The sequence below is a fragment of the Sceloporus occidentalis genome, unplaced genomic scaffold, assembly GCF_023333645.1.
Source record: "Sceloporus occidentalis isolate IW3139 unplaced genomic scaffold, rSceOcc1.0.p SCAF_3, whole genome shotgun sequence".
Lineage (NCBI taxonomy): Eukaryota > Metazoa > Chordata > Lepidosauria > Squamata > Phrynosomatidae > Sceloporus > Sceloporus occidentalis.
Window position 1 is genome coordinate 242891952 of NW_028316983.1, and position 25923 is coordinate 242917874.

The window sequence follows — 25923 nt, forward strand, 5'->3', positions numbered from 1 at the left end:
CAAAAACAATACCTTCATAAATAAGGCTACAACTCATGATCACCTTTGCCTGTTTATCAAACATATTTCAGCAGGGGCTGCATGAATAAATATACAAACTTTGTGTGCTTTCCTGCATAGAAAAAGAAAATGCCACAGCCCTTAAAAAACTTGTAAGTGGCTTTGTAAGTGGCTACTGTACCATAGTTGTAGATCACTGCATTCCCTGCATTCAAACTGAAGAAAACGAAGAAATTTTAAGAGACTATAAATAATTGCTGAAAACAATATTTAAATCAATGTGAAGTCGAAGGCTTTCATGGCCGGCATCCATAGTTTTTTGTGGGTTTTTCAGGCTATGTGGCCATATTCTAGAAGAATTTATTGCTGACATTTTTCCAGCATCTGTGCCTGGCACCTTCAGAGAATGACTCTGGGTAGGGAAGAATTTCCATGTTAATCTGTGTATTGTTCTGTTGTTGTTCTGTTGTTGATGGCAGGGCCTCAAGCCGAAAAACCCACAAAGAATTAATATTTAAACCCTTCTTTTTGGGGGAGGAGACAAAAATGAGGGACAGCAGTTGCACTATGCTGGATCCCACAAACATATTGTTTGATTGATAGAGTTGAAACCAACTTCACAAGGAAGGAATCTTCCTGTTCCCTGTGGCCATGGCAATGTGTGTGTGTGTGTGTGTGTGTGCGCGCGCGCGCGCGCGCACACGCATGTGTGCCTTCAAGTTGCCTGTCAACCTATGACAACATCATGAATTTCATAGCATTTCTTAAGCAAGGAATATTCAGAGCTAATTTTGCCAGATCCTTTAATTCTCTAAAATGGCTACACAGATGACCAGGGACCCTTATGAGCTGGGTGATCTTTTGTTCAGGGGGGAAGAGGGAGAAGAGGATAAAGATACTTTCTGTGAGTACAAATGTCTGCCAGCAGAAGACAGCTCTGGATCCAATCCATTCTCCATGGAACAGCAAAGACTACTGATGCAGCATAACAGTGAGTATGTCTCTTAAATCTAAACAAACACCACACACTTTAATAGACACATGTCGCATGTATGAAATCTGAGCTATAGTCTGCCAACGGAGCAGATTCAACCATGCACAGCTTGAAAATATTTTTTAAAAGTATCAATTCAAAAACGTAAATCTTGATTATGCCATTTTATATTAGGGACACCATATGCTTACACCACTGTGTTTACTGGGACTTGATTGTTGTATCCATGGGATGGGGGGGATCCTACATCCAAACCCCAGTGGATATCAAGGGCCAACTGTACACTCAACTGGTGTCTCAAATGAATATGGCACATAGGCTTGTATTTACATGTGTGGATATAAGGAAGAGAAACAATGGGAATACATTGTATTATGGATACAATTAGAACAAGGAATACAATTTCATATCATTATATCCACAACAGAATGATCTACCTCTTTTGCACCATAGAATCATAGAATCGTAGAGTTGGAAGAGACCGCAAGGGCCATCCAGTCCAACCCCCTGCTGCGCAGGAAATCTCAATCAAAGCATCCCCGACAGATGGCCATCCAGCTTCTGTTTAAAGACTTCCAAGGAGGGAGACTCCACCACTCTCTGAGGGAGTGTGTTCCACAGTTCAACAGCCCTTACTGTCAGGAAGTTTTTCCTAATGTTGAGGTGGAATCTCTTTTCCTTCAGCGTGCATAATAATAATAATAATAATAATAATAATAATAATAATATTTATATTTCCCCGCCTCTCACTGTGGATCGAGGCGGGGTTAGAACCCAATAAAAACATACAAATACAATCAATAAAATCCAATCCAATACATCATCTCAGTAATAATATTATCAGATAAAAACTAATTTATCATAATGCAACACTTTTATAATTGTAGAATTGCACAGAATCATCGTTAAGTGTTAAAAGATGGATCCTAAACAGGATAGGATTGATTGGCCCGCCGGAAGAGCTCCATTTTAACTGCCTTCTTAAAAGCGCCCAAGGTGGTAATGAGACGGATCTCTTTTGGTAGGCCGTTCCACAATTTAGGGGTAGTGGCAGTAAAAGTTCTTTGGGAAGTCATAGTCAGTCTAGCCATTTGTGTATCCAATAGATTCTCCCCAGATGTACTGAGAGTGCGGGGTGGATTGTGTAGTGAGAGTCGTTCCCGCAAGTAACTCGGGTCCAAGACATTTTAGGATTTAAAGGTAATAACCAACACTTTGTACTGTGCCCAGAAGCTGATCAGCAGCTAGTGAAGTGATTTTAATACAGGTGTTATGTGGTCAGACCTGGAAGTACCAGTGACCAGTCTGGTTGCCATATATTGAACCAATTGAAGCTTCCTAACTTGGCACAAGGGTAGCCCCATGTAGAGCGCATTACAGAAATCAAAACGAAAAATTACCAGTGCATGTACACTGTTTCAAGGTCCCTTCGGTCCAGGCATGGGCGCAGCTGGCGTATCAACCAAAGTTGACAGCAAGCACTCCTGGACGTCGCATCAACTTGAGATGATAACTGTAAGGACAAATACAGGAGTACTCCCAAGCTGCGAACTTTGTCCTTTAGGGGAAGTATGACCCCATCCAAGACAGGTTGGCAAATTTCCCTGCCTGGGCCTGGGGTTCCTATCACTAGTACCTCTGTTTTCTCTGCATCCAGTGTTCCGGGTCATGATTTCTGGAGCAGGAGAAAACAAGCTTGCTCCCTCACAATATGACTTCCCTTCAAATACTGTATTTAAATAAGGCTATCATATCACCTCTTAACCTTCTCTTCTCCAGGCTAAACATCCCCAGCTCCCTAAGTCTTTCTTCAAAGGGCTTCATGGTTCCTGACCCTTCACCATTTTAGTCGCCCTCCCTTGCACATGCTGCAATTTCTCAACATCCTTTTTAAATTGTGGTGCCCAGAACTGGATCCAGGTGAGGCCTAACCAAAGCAGAATAAAGTGGCACTATTACTTCCCTTGATCTAGACACTACACTTTTATTGATGCAGCCTAAAATTGCATTGGTCTTTTTAGCTGCCACATCGCACTGTTAACTCATGTTCAACTTGTGATCTACTTGGACTCCTAGATCCCTTTTACACATAGTCTCATTCAGCCATGTGTCTCCCATCCTATATCTGTGCATTTCATTTTTTCGCCCTACATTTCTCCCTGTTGAAGTTCATTTTGTTAGCTTTGGCCCAGCTTTCTAGTCTATTCCGGTTGTTTTGAATTTTGATCCTGTCATCTGGGGTATTAGCTATTCCTCCTAATTTGGTGTCATCTACAAATTTGATAAGTATGCTCCCAATTCTGTCATCCAGGTCATTGATAAAGATGTTGAATAACACTGGGCCCAGGACAGAGCCCTGTGGGACCCCACTGGTCACTTCTCTCCAGGATGAAAAGGAGCCATTGTTGAGCACCCTTTGGGTTCGGCCGGTCAACCAGTTACAAATCCATGTAACAGTTACCTTGTTTAGCCCACATTTTACAAGCTTGTTTGCAAGAATGTCATGGGAAACTTTGTCAAAGGCCTTACTGAAATCAAGATATACTATATCCACAGCATTCCCTTCATCTACCAAGCTGGTAATTTTACCAAAGAAAGAGATAATATTTGTCTTGCATGTTTCTCTGAAACCCATGTTGAGTTTTTGTCATTATGGAATTGCCTTCTAGATGTCCACCAGCTAGATCTATTCTACCAGACCATATACTATTAATGAGTAACTATAGTTAGTAGCATATCAAGATCACTTGGCAGCTCAGTAAGTAAGAGGGCTTATTTTCTTACACTATCTTTATTTTTCAGTCTTCTGAATCACATTGAGACCCTGTGCTGGAAGAAAGGGAGGGGAAAATGAGTCTCCAGGCAGTACTGGTCACCACTGCTCAAACCAGTGAGAAACCAGAACAAAAAGCCAATACAGACACCAAAAATAACAGTTAAACCAGAGTCTGCAACCAGTGCAGGGAAGCTTAATCTGTTTCAGTTACAGTTCTTCCTTCTGGTCAAAACCAGAGTGTATCATCCATGCTAAACTCCACCTGCTGTGGTCTGTCTTCTCAATATGGATGTGGAATCATAGCCCACCTTTCAAACATCTTAAGAAGACAAGAAAGAAGAGCAGCATGTGTATACTATAACATGAAAGAGAACAGATTGATATATTCAGTATTAATTGCTATCCCAGAAATTTGGTATTTTGTCAGATAAAAATGATACATGTGTAAAGAGAAAGGGCACTTTTCCCAGCAACTTATTAGGTCATATTAGACTGACTGTCCTTGTAGGATACAGCAAGGTAATGGCTTCCATCACAAACCCAATCTACTCTGAAAACAGCTTTCTATTACTGGAAGAAAATGTACAAGTATGTTTTCTTTCCTTTTCCCAGAAGATTCTGAATTCCATTAATGGGGTCACTGTAAATTGTGAAAGACAGAATGAACGGAGAATATACCACTGGGATCAAAGAAAATTTTTAAGACATTAGAATCGCTAAGCATTCTATAAATACTAGAGTAATACAGTTCTTTAACTTATTTTTTCCAGTTAACCTGATAAAAGGTATAATTCTAACTTAAACTTTAAAAATTTCCTTACATTTAGGTAAACAACTTTCTGCCTTGTTCATTTATATGACTGCACTCCAGCCACATGGTTTAGTTGTTTGAGCATGGGACTATGACACTGGAAACCAAGTTTTAAATCCCCACTTGGTAATGGAACCCACTGGGTGGGCGTGGGCAAGTCACACATTCTCAACCTCAGAAAACTCAGTGATAGGTTTGCTTTAGAGTCGCCAAAAAAACAGAAACTATTTGAAGTCACACAGTAACAACAATTATTTTCCATTATAAAAAGAAGTTTACAACAAATACAGCTACAACCTCAAGATTTGTTAAAAGCGGCTAAGTATCACAATCTCTACAAGCTATTTATACACAGAATGTGAACTATGAGATACAGAGCAAAATATTTTTTTAAAGTGTTCTATCTTTAAGTATAAAATTTAAGATAGAAAAAAGATAAGTGAAAAGTTCCATTTTAATTTCTGATGAAACCACAATGGCCGCATCCATACTGCAGAAATACCCAGTTTGACACCACTTTAACTGTCATGGCTCAATGCTATGGAACTCTGGAAACTGAAGTTTGTTGTGGACCGCATATTGATGTTAACAACTTGTAGAAGCCGTAACATGAGCAACGGTGATTATGGCAGAGTATGGAACACCACTGTAAGCTTTTCATAAGGATGGAACATATCATCACAACTAAAGATAGCTGGAATACATGTTTACAAAGTCTATTAGTAGTGCTGCGATTTGCAGAGTACAATTTTCAGCTGCTAAAAACTCCTGACCACCCCTTGTAAAAAGTGTCAACTTCTACAGAACCTCAAAATGATGGGAGGAATGCACAAATGGAGATATATGTGCAAAATGTGTATAAAGCAATACTTTGATAATTAATTTTGTGAACGGGGGTGTTTTTTTGGGAGAGCATGCATACAGTTTTAACAATTATGAGGGAAGCATTAAAAGCCTGATATTAAAAGTATACATTTTATCGGGGAGGGGGAAAACAGTGAAAAGACTTCACATTCATCTTAAATCAACAAACTTTACACAGAGAATTGTGATGACACGTAACATGAAAACATGCAGAGATGAATGGGGATAAATTAGATTGTAAGCCTGAGGGCAGGGAACTGTCTGACTAAAAATAATATTGTAAGCCGCCCTGAGAGCCATTAGGGCTGAAGGGCGGGATATAAATACCTAAATAAAAAAAATAAAATAAATAAAATTGATCAATAATCTAAATTGTGTACATGGAACAATGCTGTCTTCAAATATGTTAATACAGAGTAGGAGTTTGGTCAGTGAACTATACAATTGTTCAGTAGAGCACAAAACCACAACTGCAGTGAGATCAAACCTTAAATGTAATACAACAAAATGAAGGTCAGAAGTTGCAATTTTGCAACAGAGTTGAAGTTTTCAAAAAACTACTAACTGTTGGACTGGTCTGAATAAATGCCAAACCATGGCTTGAATGTAAGAGAATATACTTTCTAGAACCTTAAGGTTCAGATTTGCTGTTTCAGCCTCACTTTGTGGTATATAGCCTTTGAACATTGGTCAGAAATATCAAATTATTACCCAGGAAAGAAAAATCAAACCAGTCCTGGTTTGCATGGAAAGTACAAAATACAAAAACTAAATAAAATGTATTTTGGATTTCTCACTCATAGCATCTCCAATCTCTATGTATGGTTGTAAAAGATGGACAGTGAAGAAAACTGATGGGAACAAAATCAATCTGAAATATGGGATTGGAGAAGCGACTGATAGAATTTTATGAGACCAACAGCCCTGGTGGCGCAGTGGTTAAATGCCTGAACTGCAGCCATTCACTCGAAACAACAAGGTTGCGAGTTCAAAGACCAGCAAAAGGGCCCAAGCTCGACTCAGGCTTGCATCCTTCCGAGGTCGCTAAAATGAGTACCCAGACTGTTGGGGGAAAATTAGCTTACTTGCTAATTAGCTTACTTGCTGTTCACCGCTATGATCTTTGGAATAGCGGTATATAAATAAAACAAATTATTATTATTATTATTATTATTATTATTATTATTCATTGCAAGTACCTTTTTCTTACAACCAGGCAGGAGACTATAAACATGGACATCACCAAATGGCATGAACAAAAACCCAGATAGGCTATATAATTGTAAGCAAAATATAGAGAAGCTCTATTCCTGAGGACAAAACTAGACCAGGCACTGACTATAGAACAGATCATGAAATACTCATATCAAAAATGAGAGTAAGACTGAGGAAAAAAAAACTATCATCATACCAAAATATTATCTGAACAATATATCAACAGGATTTACAAACAATGTAAGAAATACATTTTCACTATTAAGCACAATCAGCCAGGAATCTGAAGAACTGTGGTCAAAAGCCAAGGACATAATTAGGGAAGAGTGCAGAAAGACACAACCGGTGGTCCAAAAGAAAAGGAAGACACTAGGGATAACAGATGAAATGCTTCAAGCAGTAAAGGAGAGAAGCAAAAGAGAAAGGAAATATGATTAGTGCGCAAGGATAAAGCAAACTAAAATAATGACCAATGCAAAGAAATAGAAGAGAACATCAAAAAAGGAAGAACAAGAGACTTCTTCCTCAAGATCTGGAAACTCAAAGGAAAGTTCAAGCCTAGGACAGGGAAACTCTATGATCAGAAGAGGAACATACTGCAAGATCAGGAAGAAATAAAAAGATGAACGAAGCAATACATAGAAGAGCTATATAAAAGAGATGAAAAAATGTATGACAAATGGAATGAAGAATTATACAAAGATGAACGCTAAATCCTAGAGAGGTGGAAGCTCTAATAAGAAATATTGGGAAGAATAAATCACCAGGAACAGATGATATTCCAGTAGAATTGCTACAATCCACACAAGCAGAATCATCTCTAGTGATAACTAAAATATGCCAACAAATCGGGAAAGCAAAACAGTAGCCAATAGACTGAAATTGATATACATCACAATCCAAAAAAAAAAAAAAAGACATCACAAAAGACTGCAGCAACTATAAGTCTATAGCATTAATATCCAACGCAAGCAAAATTATGCTCAAAATTCTGAGAATAGTCTCCAGTCATATATGGAAAGAGAAATTCCAGAGGTGCAAGCGGTGTTCAGAAAAAGAAGAGACACTGGGGATTACATTGCAAACATACAATGGTTAATGGAGTCCACCAAGGAATTCCAGAAGATAATAAGTATGTGCTTTATAGACTATCAATTTATGACTGTCAATACAGTCAAAGGCTTTGCTATATTGATCATGAAAAAATTAAAGAGATGGGAGGGGCACTACATTTGATACTCCTGATGAAAAATCTGTACTTAGGACAGATGGCTACTGTTAGAACAGAATATGGAGAAATAGAATTGATTATTTTTTTAAAATAGAAAAAATCAGGCCTGAACATTAACCTAAAGTGAAGATGACTAAACTGAGACATTGGAAAAGGCAAAAATGCTTGGTAAAGTGGAAGGACGTAGGAAAAATGGAAGGCAACACTACGGATATGCTACCCAAAATCCTAGGGTCCCTAGAGGGCACCCATAAACAAAAGTCAATGGGGAAATTGATTTAGCTCAATAGGGATCAGCGAGAGGGCCAGGGTAACTCTAGCCAGGACTTTCAGCCTATGTATATCAGTTCTGAACTCAAAGAACTCTGGAGGCAGGTTCCAAGTTAGTTTAGTTTATTTATAAAAAGGGGAGCCAACACACATGCAAAGCACTCTATCTCACACACATGCAAGAACTAAGATATAAAAGGTTTAGCAGACAGCGAATTAAAGGATGTGAAATGGCCAATATATAACACTTCCAGAAGCCAGGCTCCAATCTGGGGAAAGTCTGAAATAACAAGGCTGAGCATTTTCTAGTAAATATTTATCATCCCATTTTAATTTTAAAATGATTAAACTCTGGTATTTGTTAATTTTAGTATGTCAGAGTTTGCTCTAAAGAGTTTTAAAAGTAAATCACATGTTCAATGCTTTGTATATGCTTTCCTCCTAGAACTGTTTCTCATTATGGAATGTAAGCAATAAACAAGTTCGCAATTTCAGGCAAAATTCAGCCCCTAAAATGTGTACCCCATACACACACACACACACAAAGCTTTGGACCATATTTGATTCATCTGATAAAGTAGTCTGTAATCTTTAAAAAGCTTATAATAATGGGATTTGGTATCTTAAAATGGAAAGTTTTATTTTTAATGTAACTGACTAACATGGCTCTTTGGGGAAAGGGAAATAAATTGTAGGTAGTATGGGGGATGCTATTTTGCAGCCATGGCTACTCTTTCCCCCTAATCTTATTTTCCTCATACTATATGCACCTGTCTCATATTATGTCAGTACGCAACAAGTTTTCACCCAGTGCCAACTCCTCTTCACTCACGTTGGCATACAGCTAAGGTTAAAACTAGTAGTGCCCATCTGCTGTGATGGTTCATGGAATATCTTACCTTCTAAGGAATTGAGAAATGATGGTGACTTCTGGGGAGAAAACACCCTTTCAGCCCAATGATTCCATGAAGCTGAAGACAAATGAGCATACAGACCAGATTCAGGTGGACAAAGTACCCAAAGGTAATGACAGATGATTTCCCACTTTACCAACAAGATTTCGACAAATGGAAAGCATTAGAAGTGCAGACATGAGGCAAATATAACTCAGATAAAACCACTTATTTTTGATCACATTAATCCCGCCAATACAAGCTGCACATCCTATCCATCTGGCCTGATGGATTCTAGTCATTAGAAAAGATTACATGGAAAAGTGCACTTTTGCTTTTTAAAGACATTAACTGTTACAAGACTAAAATAAAAGCTGGTTCGCATGGGTACGAGTGCAGAAGCACTGGTAAATAGAAAAGAAACTAAGGTTTTTTTTAAAAAAATCATATCTGATTTTTAAAATCAATTATGTACACAAACATAAGTACCTTATGTTTGCGTACATCTTAACATTTCTGATGCATCTGTCATCGTTTTTCCTCCTATGATAGTGTAATGCTTTACATTTTGTATGCATCCCTCCACTTTATTCCTTAAACTGTTAGTTTTAATTTATAGCGAAACAATGTATCAATGTAACTTCGTAGGAAAAAACTAATAAAAAGCTCTTGCTCACTCACTCTGTTTCTCATTTTTTCTGGCACCCACTTGGACTAATTAATTATTTCTGCTAAACTTCTAATGCTGTACTTCTTAAAACTGTTATAAAATACAGGCCTTTAAGGACATTATATCATGCTACATGTTTCTCCCTCAACATCTAACTTGATTAAAAAATACACTAGTTTTTTTTTTTAACATTTTAATTGACTAATAGATATTGATTGCCCTACTGTGGATACTGGACTTTTTCTGCAGGTGTCTTTTTCTTGAATAAGACTCTCTGTTAGTTCAAATCCTGCTAGTGTGTAGAATCACAGAACTGGAAAAGGCCATAGAGGCCACTGAGTCCAACCTGCTGCCAAGTAAGACACCAATCAAAGCACCCCCAACAAATCACCATCCAGCTGCTGTTTAAAAACCTCCAAAGAAGGAGATTCTTGTTATGAGCCTTGGAACCAACTCTGATGTCTGCTTAAGATATCATGAAATTGGTTGGGGTGTGTGGGGGGTGTGGGGTTGAGCCCTGGTGGCGCAGTGGTTAAATACCTATACTGCAGCCACTCACTCAAAACCATAAGGTTGTGAGTTCAATACCAGCAAAAGGGCTCAAGCTTGACTCAGGCTTGCATCCTTCCAAGGAGGTCGCTAAAAGGAGTACCCAGCTGGTTGGGGGCCATTAGCTTACCTATCAAATGTGCAGATGACACCAAACTAGGAGGAGTAGCTAATAACCCAGAGGACAGGATCAAAATTCAAAATCAATAGATTAGAAAGTTGGGCCAAAGCTGACAAAATTAATTTCAACATGGAGAAATGTAAGGTACTGCACTTAGGGCGGAAAAATAAAATGAACAGATATAGGATGGGTGACACATGGCTGAATGAGAGACTTATATGTGTGAAAGGGATCTAGGAGTCCAAGTAGACCACAAATTGAACATGAGTCAACAGTGCGATGCGGCAGCTAAAAAGGCCAATGCGATTTAGGCTGCCTAGTATCTAGATCAGGAGATGTAATAGTGCCACTCTATTCTGCTCTGGTCAGGCCCCACCTGGAATATTGTGTCCAGTTCTGGGCACCACAATTTAAAAAGGATGTTGAGAAACTGGAGCGTGTTCAAAGGAGGGCGACTAAAATAGTGACGGGCTTAGAAACCATGTCCTATGAGGAACGCCTTAGGGAGCTGGGGATGTTTAGCCTGGAGAAGGGAAGGTTAAGAGGTGATATGATAGCCCTGTTTAAATACTTGAAGGGACACCATATTGAGGAGAGAGCTAACTTGTTTTCTGCTGCTCCAGAGAACAGGACCCAGAACAATGGATGCAAGCTACAGGAAAAGAGATTTCACCTCAACGTTAGGAAGAACTTCCTGATAGTAAGAGATGTTCAACAGTGGAACAAACTCCCTCGGAGTGTAGTGGAGTCTCCTTCCTTAGAGGTCTTTAAACAGAGGCTGAATGGTCATCTGTCGGGGATGCCTTGATCGTGAATTCCTGCATGGCAGGGGGTTGGATTAGATGGCGCTTGAGATCTCTTCCAACTCTATGATTCTAACCACCTCCAGGAGCCTGATTTTATTTATTTATTTGCTTCTTTTTCAAGCAGCTTTGGGCCATCTTTGGTGGCCTTGGAGCAGCTTCTGGCCACTTGGGTGCATGTACCACCTGAATACCATGCCCTCAGGCAGCCAGAAACCACTTTATTTGGGCTGTGTGTTTCAGGTCTTTATTTTCTTGGTACTGTATTACAGAAAACCAAAGTCTTAACTTAGAAAGCTATTATCAAATACAGTTAGCCCTCCACATTTGTGGCTTTACTTTTGCAGATTTGATTAATATGTTCTCTCTAGGAATATCTAGGTCCTCCAGAGAAATTCTGTGGGAAGTTGACTATAGAATTATGCTGGAGGACTTAGAGATTCCTAGACAGAGCACTTCTCTAGGCTTTTGTAGGTCCTCCAGCATGATTTATGCTTAATTTCTGGTAGATGTTGACCACAGAATTCTGCTGAAGGACCTAGAGATTCCTAGAGAGGTGTCTTGTGCTGCTAACCCCAGAGAATGTTTCAATTTGTTTTAAACAGCACCAGTTTCACATTTAACCTATTTATCTTCCAAGTCCTGGAGACGGAATGAAAAAGAAATTCCTCAAAGACAGTTTTTAAAGCTTTGAAAAATACTGCAGCCCTCGGGTGAGAGATGTTCAGTACCTTAGGAGCAACTGAACTGTGGCACCAGTGAGTCTCCCTAGTCAAGTTTGGGAAAACTATACAATCTAAAGGAGACAGCTAAATGCTTCCTTATATATTCTCAAAGATTTTCCCCATCTTACATAACTAAGCTGGTCACATCCTAGCTCTATTAGTACTTACCTCTTTTCCTTCCAAAGTCTGGGCAACACCCTTAAACTATGAGCTGTGGGCTCATTCAAGGATTATGGAAACTGTCATTACTGCATGACAAGAGGTTAAACTAAATAATAATAATAATTTTAATAATAATTTTTATTTATATTTCCCACCTCTCCCTGCAGATTGAGGCGGGATTACATCAATAATATAGTAAAATACAAATAAAACACTAACAATATAATTTTAAATTTAAACATCATCTGAACAACCAGAAACATCCAAAAACTTATCATTATAACCAGGGTAGAGCGTTTTATCTTAAAATCTTCTATAAAAGGTAAGGTGGGTAAGCCTGCCAGAAGAGATCCATCTTAAGAGCCATCTTAAAGGCATCTAAGGTGGTAATAAGATGGATCTCTTCCGGTAAACTATTCCATAATTTGGAGGCTGCAGCTGTAAATAATCTATGAGAAATTGTTGTTAGCCTGGACTTATGGAGAAGAGCCCTCCCTCCGATCCATCTGCCTTGGTCCAGGCCTCAGAGGGAGAGAAGAATGCTGGACCTGATTTCCTCCCCCCCTCACCATTCCCTTCTCCTTTTGTGTCGTGTCTTTTCAGATTGTAAGCCTGAGGGCAGGGAACCGTCTATTATCCCCTCTGTTGTAAGCCGCCCGGATTGGGCGGCATATAAATAAATCCTATTATTATTATTATTATTATTATTATTATTATTATGTTCTAATAAATTCTTCCCTGATAGTCTGAGAGTGCGGGGTGGATTGTGTAGGGAGAAGCGTTTCTTCAGGTAACTCAGGCCCAAGCCATGTAGGGCTTTAAAAGTAATAACCAACACTTTGTACTGCCCCTGGAAACTAATTGGCAGCCAGTGAAGTGATTTCAACACAGGTGTTATATGGTCCGACCTTGGTGTTCTGGTGACCAACCTGGCTGCCCCATTTTGAACCAACTGAAGCTTCCGAACTTGATACAAAGGTAGCCCCATGTAGAGCGCTTTACAGAAATCCAAACGAGAGATTACCAGTGCATGTACCACTGTTTCAAGGTCCTTTTTGTCCAGGTAGGGACACAGTTGAAGTATCAACTGTAGTTGGTACCAAGCCTTGTGGGTCCTTTAAACTCTAAGATTCCATGATTCTAAGACACAGATGAATGGAAAGCTTTTTATTGCTTAATTCTCCACACCAACTAATGTAATAATATTATCAAACTTACTCTAAAGCACCATTAGAATTATTTGTAAAGTGAAAAACATTATTCATGTTGACTTGTTACTTATCATCCCAGCTACCAACCCAGATCACATAAAGGAAATCCATAATTGTCAAAGAGATTACATTTTCTACATATTGTGTTAACCTATGTTGTAAGACCACATCGCCTACATGTCAAATTGGGTCATTGGCTTTATTGCCTAGGACTGATGAAAATTGCAGTTCAACATTTAGACATTTGTCTGGACTCCCTCAAATTTACCCAGTTTTGACTAACGATTTACTTATTATAGACTTATTTTATACATTTTATAACCAAAGAAAGAAGAGGAATTTAAAAATGCAGCTCATCTATTTCAGTTTAGGCACAGCCCAAATATCAGCAGCAAAAGGGCCAATGACCCAATGACCCAATTTGAAGACTTATACTTATACCACATTTTAAACATACGCATATCAGGTATGCAAGTGTGCATTGGAACAAGCACTACACTGTCTCTCTATCACATATACAACCTTCAAAAACAAAGATCTTTGAGACATAAAAGATCAAGATAATTTCTACTATACCTGTCAGAAGTAGTTCTCAGGAAGTTGTTCAGGAGTATAATAGTTTCCCCCCTTAATCCCAAAGCAAGCATGCACAGTTTGCAACTTTCTATTTGTCACTGCAAAAACTGAGATTTTAGTTTCTGAGGCTGCATCTTTCACATGTTCAAGTCTGTTACCAGAGGAAAACAGGGAACACATTGCAAGGTGTTCATGGATGGTTTATTAATGTCATTTCAGATTGTATATGCTCGCAAAGACCTTCTTTAGGGGCTGCTTGAAATTTAAATTCAGAAATTTCTGGAGATGAAACACAATTTACTGGACAAAACACTAACGCCAATATCAGAAACTTACAAAATGTATTCATCTGTCACTGGACAAATGAAAGAAAGCATCTTGAATCCAGAGCAATTTAAAGCAGGGCAAAGCATAAATCAACTCCACTTAAATTGAACCAAACCTACACTGGTGGGAAAAAGCTGAATTTGGCAAAACCGTCATGGTTACTTTATACAGAAAAGCAAGCATTACATAGCCGATTAATGCAACAAGGAAGTAGCCACATAAGCCCCAGAGTACTAATTACAATCAGGTCACTGAGAAGATAGCAGATTTTCAATTTTCTAAACAAGAGAAAAGTGAAAGGAATTGCTCCAAAGCAAAGAAAATTTGCTTTATGATTCTTGTCAACCAAAAAAAAATTGAGTGCCTCTGACACACAGAAAATCAATACAAAAACAATTAAGATAAAATAAAAAGAGTTTAAACAATGTTACTTAGAGCAATATAAATTACATAGGAAGTGAAGCAAGGAGCAAAAGCTTACATTTCCAAACTGAGTGTTGCAATAGTTCAGAATGTTTTAAAGGTGTGAGTTCAAGAAACTATTGAAATTTGTCATTCTGTTATTACAATGCTTTAGTCTGTAGCTATTTAACATTCTTTATTATTGGGGCTAGCCAGATCCAGTTTTCTTCCCCTAAGGTTATGTTGACATGCAGTCTACGCATATTTACCAGATAAAGACTAGTCACTATTCATTTGCAAATAAGAAACTCTTACTGCACCTTCTCTTCAGGGAACACTAAAAGCTGACTCATTCAGAATCAAGCCATTCTCCAATTTCTTTAACTCACACCTTTAAAACATATGGGATGTGTTTCACAAGACCCAGACTGACAAAAAGTCTTCCAAATGTTTGAAATGCACCACTCTGTAAGAAAGCTTATGCTATAAACCAGCTGAATTGCCAATTCAGTGTGTTATCCTGTGTATCACACGTATAGACTTGCATGCAAAAGACACTACCATGAAAACATAGCCTTGTAATGACCATCACTGATAATCTCTACAAGCTACCAACATTTGAAAATGATACCCTCATAGATACACCTATCTGTATTATAGGGAACACGCTACTCAAGGGGGGAATCTCAGCAAAAATCACGTACTTTTACATGATACCAGCACATGGGAATCCAGCTTTAGCTATCCAAAGGCCAAGGAACATGAAGATGTCAAATAAGCTTTTTTCATTGGTAAGAGGGAAACAAGAGAAGTCTTTTTTTGCTCTTTGCATTAATAAGGCAGAAAAACACATCTCAAGAAATTAAAGTCCAGCAAGAATATGCAGTACACCAGCTGGCAACACACATCAATGGGTAAATGAACAGATTGAGGGTAGAAGAAAAAGTTTCCAGTATCAGGTGAGCCAACTTGGAAGAGTTCTCCCCAAAGTTCAATTTCTGTGTCTCAGAGCCTGTATAGACAGGCCAATATAAAGCTGCTTCGGGTCACTTTGGAGGTATACTGTTTAAATGACGCAAGCGTCCTAAGAGACCAGAAGCTGCACCAAAGCCACGCTCTAGTCCTAAGGACTGGAGTGCAGCTTTGGCACAGCTTCTGGACTCTTTAGATGTCTGTGCCATTTAAACAACATACATCCAAAGTGATTCGAAGCAGCTTTATTTTGGCCTGTCTGTATGGGCCCTCAGTCTCCCAATATGTTTCTGGTTTCACTAAGCCAATATCCTACAGATAAAGAACTGTATTGGTTCACTGTCCATTTCAGAGAACAAGTGCTGGTGAAAATCTTTCATACTCTTGTACAGCTTACAAGAAATGTATTACCAGAAGGACTGTCCACTTCAACATGCCTACACAGCAGGATCACCTTCAGAAGCCTTCCCCCAGATGTCACCATAACCTGGGATGAAGCAGGAGCTGGCTGGGACAAGACTGGCTTACAGAATTAACTCCCCGTGGGACGTTTTTGTTTTGTTTTTGAAAGCTTTTTCGCTTGAGATAATTTAGACTGGTTTGGGGTGGGTGGGTACTATTTTATTGCTAATGTTTCATTACACATTTGTTATGTCCTCTGTTTTGAAATGTGAACCAGTCTTGAAATGTTCACAAAGGGACAGTTTACAAATTTGAAACTAACAATATGAAAATGAAATGAAATTAATTATGTAGGACTCACAAATGTCTTGAGGAATTAGGAGCCCTTCAGTTTCCCTACCACAGCAGTGCTCCCCATCACTTCTGCACAAATTTCCATCACTGGAGTGGGTCTCACAATCCAGTGCAGAATGAGAATGGCAGTGTAAACAAGAAAAACTCAGTGAAAATGAAGTTGACTTAACCATATACCTCTTCTTTCACATTTCATACCAGTTTTACCAAAGTCTTGAGTTCAAGTACAGATGCTCCTGATGCTAACTCAAGATTGTCTGCATATGTGCACATGTGTACATGCATGTATGTACATGCTCCCCTCCCCTTGTCATCCCCCAAAAGCTGGAGTTATCCAGAAAGAGGACAGCTTAGAATTTTCATTACTTCAATTAAAAAATTACTCCAAAATCAGATCACATTAATGGAGCAAAAATAATCTGTGTTTGTCTGTGTTTTCGACCTAAATAGAGCAAGATATTTGATGAGGTTCAATTCTGAGTTTGGTATGAATTCGCAGGTATCAGGTCTGACCTCCAATCAGAGTTTGATTTCTGTGATCTGCAAAAAAAACTACTTGAGATAGTAACACGATTCTGTGACTCTCCCATGGCTTCCTGATCATCATTTCTGACATATCAAGTATATCATTTAGGGGTTGTAATATTATGTTACATGAACTAACCTTAAAAAGAACTATCTTTACCCTTAAGTATAGTTTAGAAGATGAACTATATAAATGCAGCTAAAGAATAAATCTGTTTAATCTTTCACCACATTGCTCCATTTCTTAATTTAAGTGAATGCAAAGCTTCAGTGCATCCTTTATGTTGAGCTTTTTTTAAAAAAAAAAAACTCATCAAATATGCATTTTGCATTCATTTTACAAAAAGCCAGAAGCATTCAGTGCATTTTGCCTCAAAAATGCTTATGATTTGCATATTTAATAAGCGTTTACTGCAAAGTCTACAGCATTGACCTGTGGCCCCAAAAGAAAAGAAACATGCAATGATTCACATGGAGTTTACAGCTTACTGAGACATATCTGAGATTCTAGAGGTGAATTCTCAAGGTCTAAAACTGCAAGTGCATACAGAATAATACATATGAATTGTGGACATACAACATGCTGGAGAAAGTATTGGCAAAGCTATCTTAAACAATCCAGTATATGTTCTTTCTAGGCCAGATTTCTACAACCTAGTGTCCAACAGATGCTTTGAACTACAAGTCCCAGAACGCCTGAAAATCAGACATGCTAGCTAGAACTGATGGAAATTTAAGTCTCAGACACCTGGAGGGCACAATAATCAGCTAATCCTCAGGAAAAAATATATTACAGTGGTTTGCCCAAGAGACTTTAACCTAGAATACATGTAGCTCATATGCTTCACCACTAAGTTACGGCACTGATGATCACTCACTATGTTGCAGCAGTTAAAACTGCAGTCATCCGCAGCCTCCAGCCACAAAGTGAACATTACCTTTTGGCAGTCTGCAGTATAACGTCTCTTGCTGGTCACTATGACCACCATCAACAAGAGAGAGGTCATACAACTCCACCATATACTACTTGTCTATTAAATATGAACTTTCTTCACTGTTGTTGCCTCTTGTATAATTTCACCTTAAAATTAATGGCGTATTAACTGTCTGTATAATATGAATCCCGCCATGATAAATCACCGTATACAAAATAGAAAGTGTGTAAACATTGTTTATGCCCTGAGGCCCACCCACCCAGTGCGTAGAGCTCTGTAACTGTATCTGTCTTATTGCACAACCAGAATTCCAAGTCAGATTCTATCAGTATGTCAGTTACAACACACATGTCTATTATATTTACAAAAAGGTAATCAATGCCCTAATTCTGCCTCAAAAAAATTCTATCACACTTACACTCACCACATTTCCACACTCATCTTGCCACTGAAATTAATTTGCAAACCTGGCCTGAAATGAAATTAATGACATTTGATAAAAAGGTCTAAAATGCAGAAAATCCACTAGTTAAGATAGGTAAGCATACTTATTTTTAAATGAAAAAGTGAACCTAAAAAGGTTAAGGTCTACAGTCCATTAATGCCCCTTCAAATTGTAGCTACATTTAAGGGAGAAAATGTTTCTTGCCAGGTGAAACCCCCCCCACCACCACACACACACACACTCCCTACAGCTGATTGCTTCAACATCCAAAATACATGACCAGAATGCAGCTGCTTTGTTTTCAATTTCATGCCAGCCTTCCACGCTCAGTAGTATCCATTTAATTCATCAAATGAGAAGGGAACTTAATTCAAAGTCAGAAAGTGTTTAGAAAATATTTAAGTTCAGTGTACCTTTAGCCCAGCATATTGGGAACGGACTACAGCCGCTTTTCTCCATATAGATAACACCTGCTTGTTTCGGGGCCTGTTGCCCTGCCAAATCCAAGAACAACATACACACAATCGTATAGAGATCACGCCAGGCTTCGGCATACAATGTCCCAATTCAGCTCTCCGGTAGTATTTGCTCCAGCAGGGGGGCTGGGAAGCCAGCCACTCGCATGTAGTCAGAAGCAGGAAGAATCAGCTACTAACCTCCCTTACATTTAGTCTCTTTCATTCAGGTTTGGCTGCAGAGGTAGAAGCAAAGAGAGAGAGAGAGAGAATCATACCACCCCATTCCTTATAGCTCCTATGGTAATATATTCCGACAGCATGAAGAATGCCTTTCAGTTTCAGAGTCTTCTCATGCCTCAACGATTTAAATCACAGGCCATCCTTTTCCCTGGACAAGCTAGTGAACAGAATGCAACCAGCCAGCAATGTGACTGTGCGTCTGTATTCCTAGATTCATTCAGGAGAGGCAGAAGAAGGGAGGGAGGGAGGGAGGGAGGGAGGGAAAGAAGGAAGGAAGGAGGGGGAAGCCAGAGAGAGAGGAGAGAGGCAGCAAGGCGATTAGCAACAACCTTATTAATATGCTAATCTCACCCTTCTGTTCAATGCAGCCAGAAGACTTCTGTTTACAAACTGACAGCAGCTTCTAAAACTGACTAAGCTGCAAATCAAGCCTGACCCGGGTCACAGCTCTAGATCCACTCCTGCAACCATCTCAGCCTTAATCCGTGCCTTTGGCACCATACCTACTTACCCTGACATTTGATTTGCAATAACTATCCTGATGAAGGAAGAACAATGGAAAGCGGCACAAAGAGAGGTCTGCACTCAACAATCAAAGCTTTAATGTTGAATTAAATTCATTGTCATGTTTCAGTTACAAACAAACTTTATTATTATCTAAAGGCTATAAAGTGTTTTTTTTTTCTTCAAAATATTAGATGTATCTAGAGAACAGGGGTGAAAGAAAATCTTAATCTACATTCTCTTGGAATTTAATTAGGTATGGTATTAATGGTAACAGCAAAAAGAAAAATAATACGTAAAAATTTCATACAAATTAGAAAACAGAAAGAGGTTCCCCCAACGAATGCACCATCTGAAGCATGACAATAGTTTAAAAGCTCCCATAGGTAACAGGCAAGCAACTGTTGGGGATGCTTTGATTGAGATTTCCTGCATGGCAGGGGGTTGGACTGGATGGCCCTTGCAGTCTCTTCCAACTCTATGATCAAGGTATATGGTTTATCTGTACATGGTACACACTGAAAATGAAAGGTTAACTGAGGCGAGTTACAAACCGCCAGAAAGTATGCGCGGAGCGCGTACTAGGGTTAGGAAGGGGCGATGCTTCCGCACCCCCTAACCCTAGTACGCGCTCTGCGCACACAAAATGGCGGCGGCTGTTCCACACGGCTGCTGCCATTTTTTTTATATATACCACTATTCCAAAGATCATAGCGGTGAACAGCAAGTAAGCTAATTAGCAAGTAAGCTAATTTGCCCCCAACAGTCTGGGTACTCATTTTAGCGACCTCGGAACGATGCAAGCCTGAGTCGAGCTTGGGCCCTTTTGCTGGTCTTGAACTCGCAACCTTGTGGTTTTGAGTGAATGGCTGCAGTACAGGCATTTAACCACTGCACCACCAGATGTGTCGCGGCGGAAGTGACGCTGTGAAAACGCACCTTGCGCCGCCACTTCCGGGACCAAGGAAGTAGCGAGATTTCCACGCTCCTTCCTTGGAGTGTCCGGGAGCCCCACGGTGTGGCAGCTGTGGCTCCCGGACCCTGCAAGCGGCGGCGGCGGGAGACCGCTGCAACCCAGCGGTTTGTAAAACGCCTGAAATAGATTTCCTCTCCTTCAGCACAAAGTGGCACAGAGAATACTAATAATAAACTGGCTAGGAGTTTACAACGCCAAATGTGCTATACACAGACATGTTTAAAAAGTTCTAATAACTGGTGGAATTAAATAGCTTTTTTTTAGTAGTCAAATGTATTTTCCCATAACATTCCTGTGCTAAGAAGCCTTTGCTTGTTGCCCTTAAAATGTGAAAATGTTTTCTAGTTTACACAGAGCTGAATGTGTGTTTTTGCCACTGAGCCCAGGTTGTTCACTTTTGTTAATGTCTATTCATTTTGCCCCAAAGAATGATTTAGCAGGAGGCTAATTTGTAACGTCCTTTAAACATAACCAGACCTTCATAACAAATGAGCAGCCACCATACCATGTTTACTGCCATTTTAGGTATTAAGGCAAATGAATATATATTGTTGCTAGCTACAATATATACAAGGTATCTGCTATCACATGGCTGTCAGTGCCATCATATTTTAAGTGTTTGCACCTGCTCAGCACTGCTGCAAATCAGTCATATTAACTAGAGATGTCAGATATTCTACAACCAGAATACTACTTGATATTGGCTAGCCTGAAGATAGAGAGTCCTCCCTCCATAACTGTCATCCTTCGGCCTGGAAGGGAGTTGACCAGGCAGGCCCAGCTCCACCAGGGCTAGCCTGAAGAAAAAGAGCCCTCCCTCCAATCCATCTGCCTTGGTCCAGGCCTCAGAGGGAGAGAAGAACCACTGGACTTCATCCCCTTTCCCTCCACCATTCCCTTCTCCTTTTGTGTCGTGTCTTTTAGATTGTAAGCCTGAGGGCAGGGAACCGTCTTATTAAAAATAATAATTGTAAGCTGCTCTGAGAGCCATTAGGGCTGAAGGGCAGGGTATAAATACCTAAATAATAATAATAATAATAATAATAATAATAATAATAATGTACAGTTGGCCCTCCATGTTTGCGGCTTTGACTTTTGGGGATTTGATTATTAGCAGATTGGATTAATGTCTTTTCTCTAGGAATCCCCAGGTCTATGGCCAACTTCCACTAGACATCATGCTTGAAGACCTAGAGATTCTTAGAGGGAACCCTAGCAGGGCTAGATGGCAAAATGGTGGCCATTTATATTAGTTTCTGTCACGTCTTAACAACAACTTAAAACAAACAGCTACAGACGGTGAATAACAACTGGTAAAACAGTTTGATGTATCTAAGATAAAAAAAACTCCTCAGCCCTTTTGGAGACCTGTTTTGATAACATCTTATGCTAAAATTATTCACTAGACTTTTACCCAAAAAAAGAAGATAATCAGAGCACAATTTAGCCATCAATGTTCAATCACTACAAGCAATGCTCTTTCTTACCTCAAGAAGACTCAAACACAGAGTCACTATCTTCCTGTTTATTTAGTCAATTACATATTTTACATCCTGCACCTTCAACCTCAATTTAAGCTCCCAGATCAGCAAACAATGTTGTAAGAAAGATTACAACACAGCAAAAATGAATACAAATTAACACAAGAAATTAAAAAAGCAACAGTCCCTTCAAGTCAACAATAAAAGCAAACTCCTCAAACTCCTCTAAGTTTTAAGTACTAACAATACCAGTTTTTTAAAGCTAGAAAAAATAGAAACGCTTTTGCCTGGCACCTGTGATAGTAGTAGGTCTTCTTGAGGAAGGTTTTCCAAAGAAAGACTCATCACTGAAAAGGCTCTTTCTAGGTTTGAGTGCTGGACTATGTCCAGGGCCATAGTCCAATGCAGACCTGGGTTCAAATTCCAGTTCAGCCATGTAAACCTGCTGAGGGACCTTGAGCAAGTCACACTCTTTTAGCCTCAGAGGATGGGAATGGCAAACCCCACTGAAGAAACCTGCCAAGAAAAACCTGTGATAGATTTGTCTTAGCGTCACCAGAAGTTGGAAATGACTTGAAGGCACATAACAAAAGTAACTTCTTTCTGCAATTCAGATGGTGATGACATCCAGTGAACGGTGTCAGGAAACTATGGGGAAGGAAAATATTGAAACAGGCGAAGGCAGTCCAAGAAACACCTGAGTTTTCGGTTTATTACAGCAAACCAATCTAGAAGCTACAAAAGTTGACCAACCTTGGCCAAAAAAGGGTTCACAATGGTTTAATCAGTCACAGTTGACAGAAGCTGAAAAAGACCCAGGCACAAGGTCTTTCAAAGGTTATTTCACAGGCCTTGACTTTTTAACGCAACCAAATTCACACACATCACAATTCTCTAGTAATATAGAAGTTTGAGCCTACAGAAGTATTTCCACTATGACACAATTACCAACTAGCATATCCCCTCAGGCAATGCACTGACACACAACAAGCATCTAATGCCACAAGAAAAATGCCACATGGAGCTCCAAATGACTGCAACACTAGATTAAATTTTTACACAGTGCTTTTGCCACTGAGCCCAAGCTGAATTAATCAGCAAATAGCATTACTTACCATACAATTTCAGCCATGCAAAATACAATGCTATCTGCAGCCTCAGAAATATTACTGCCTGGAATTACATCTGAACTGTGTCAATGTCATATGCACATAAGCCCCAAATGGCCACCTTGCATTTTGACCTTTTTATAAGGTTCAAACATTTTCTGAACTTCAAACTTAGCAAATTCCCACATTCAGAAATATTCATAGACGGCCAATATTCCTAGCCCAAAAGCTGTTCAAAAGAACCCCCTGCATTCCAGCTAGAGATTTCTATCCTCAAGTCTCACTATACTGTACATCAGCAGCAGCACCACCACCACCACCACCTTTTTTCATATCCCATCTTTCTCCCAGATAGTGACTCAAAGTGAGTTATAAACTAAAATGATTACAATACATTTGCAAACATACAAAAAGTCAACAGTAAAATAGAATAGCTTTATTCAATGTCTCTACAAATGACACCAAACTAAAAAGAATAGCTAAAAGCTCAGAAGACAAATCAGGACTCAGGATGCCCCAGTTAACTGGAGAACTGGGTCAAAACCAACAAAAGATCATTTAGCAGGGATACCTTTAGGCAGAAAAAAATCAAATATACAGACATAGCAACAGCAATAGCACTCTATACTGCTTCAGTGAACTAGCACTCCCTCAGCGGTTTACAAGGAGTAAGCCAATTGCCCCCAACAAGTTGGGTACTCATTTTAGCAACCTACAAAAGGATGGAAGGCTGAGTGGACCTTGGCTCCCTCCTCTAGGATCGAAATTACAACATTGTGGCTACAATATTCAGCCTGGTCTGACAAGAGAGCTCTGGTACCTCACCGAACTACAAATCCCAGGGTTCCAAAGGATAGAATCATGGCCGTTCATGTCCTGTCAAACTGTTTTAATTCTGCACTCTGTCTAGACCCAAATATTCTGACCAAGCAATCTGAACTGAAGAATGCATATAAAGAAGCATAAAATCACAGAATCTTAGGGATGAAAAGGGATGCAAGGGCCACCTAGTCCAAACCCTTGCCATGTAGGAATACACAACTAAAATGCTTCTAAAGACAGTGCATTACCCTCTGAGGCAGCCTATCCTATAGTTGAACTTCAAGAAGGTCTTCCTAATGTTTAGGTGGAATCTCTTTTCTTGTAATCTGAATTCACAGGACACTAATTTGGATAATAAAGTACTAACCAAGTCTGTTTTAAATCATATTTATTTCTCAAGAATTAGGAGCCATCTATGTTCTACAAACAGGTCCAATGCCTGCAAAGCTTTTCACAGTGCAAGAATATTCTTGGCTTCAGGAGCTATCAAGCATCTATTAGAAACAAAATCATTTAGAGAGAGGGATGTCACTTTTACTACTATCAGAAACTATTTTACTCAAGCTCTCGTCATGATTCAATTTCATGGCTATCCCTTGTGGCCCCACACTCAGCCTCTCTTAGGTTGTAAAGTTAGGATTGCAGTGATTCTGAAGTAACTGTAACTGCATAAAAATTGATTGCACAACTACAGGATGATCTTTTTCTGCCATTTAAGCCACCATTACTAAAGCATTTTGTAACTGGACTCCTTCTTTATTCCTTACGTTTCTCCCATCTTATTTCGTTCTTATTGCACTGCTGTCAGAATCAATGTATGTGCTTTGCCCCAGAGCAAAATATCACCTTCCCTGACTCTTTAAAAATGTTTCTACTTTCTGTAATTGCTGAAGACACTACTGAATTATCCTATATATCAACACCCCCCCCCCCCCAAATATACAGCTGGTACATAATCCTTTGCTTCCAAATGTGATTAGACCTACTTTTGACAGTTAATCTAGGGGGGAAAAAAGCCTGTCCCTTCATCACAATATGTATATCCATTAATCAAAGATTCAGGCTTTAGGAAGAAATGCATAATGACACTAAGAAAAGTTGAGCTCCTCTCAATCCCAGCTGACAGATCACTAGAATGAAATGTTAACCTAGTGGTACAATACTGGATTCACTGCACATTGACAGCACTATCTATGTATTATACACACTGAATGCAATCCATATGGAAAGGTTATTATCATGGGGACAGGAGAGGAGAAAGCACGAGATATGCCTTACCTGGACCGAAGGGACCTTGAAGCACTGGTACATACACTGATAATCTCTCGTCTTGATTTCTGTAATGCGCTCTACATGGGACTACCCTTGTGCCAAATTCGGAAGCTTCAATTGGTCCAAAATGTGGCAGCCAGATTGGTCACCGGTACATCTAGGTCTGACCACATAACACCTGTTTTAAAATCTCTTCACTGGCTGCCGATCAGCTTCCGGGCGCAGTACAAGGTGTTGGTTATTACCTTTAAAGCCCTATATGGCTTGGGCCTGAGTTACTTGTAAGAACGTCTCTCCCTACACAATCCACCCCGCACTCTCAGAACATCTGGGAAGAATTTATTAGAACCGCAAATAACCAGATTAGTAACAACTTCCCAAAGAACTTTTAGTGTCGCTGCTCCCAAACTGTGGAACAGCCTGTCTGAAGAAATCAGTCTTATCACCACCTTGGATGCTTTTAAGAAGGCAATTAAGATGGCTCTCTTCCGGTGGGCTTATCCATCCAATCCTGTGTAGAATATCCATCTACTTTAATACTCCACCCCTTTGACTATGACAACTAAACAATCTTATTGGTAGTTATTGTTGTATTATGATAGAGCTAGGTTTTTACTTAATTTACGATTGTTGATTGTATTTTATTGATCATACTTTGTATGTATTTTATCAGGCTGTAATCCTGCCTCAATCCGCAGGGTGAGGCAGGAAACATTATTTATTTATTTATTTATTTATTTATTTATTTATTTATTTATGCTCTGCTTGAAGACTGTGGAAGGGACAAAAATGTACATGTTCTAATAAAGAACAGGAATGGACAAGTCT

General features: G+C 39.3%; 1 protein-coding gene across 19 annotated transcripts in view; it reads right to left on the reverse strand.

Moving 5' to 3' along the window:
• Positions 1-25923, reverse strand: part of PTK2 (protein tyrosine kinase 2) — a 261623-nt gene that overhangs the window by 153684 nt on the left and 82016 nt on the right. For 7 of the 19 annotated variants that reach the window (XM_089518039.1, XM_089518038.1, XM_089518036.1 and 4 more), the window contains exon 1: positions 18647-19132. The exons of 4 other annotated variants lie outside the window; for them this stretch is intronic. In XM_089518039.1, coding sequence (XP_089374165.1) covers positions 18647-18749 — 103 coding nt within the window. In that variant the 5' untranslated portion in view covers positions 18750-19132. Of the gene's footprint in view, positions 1-18646; positions 19134-25923 lie in introns of those variants that run through there. 8 more of the 19 variants (XM_089518026.1, XM_089518034.1, XM_089518024.1 and 5 more) reach the window with 2 other exon arrangements.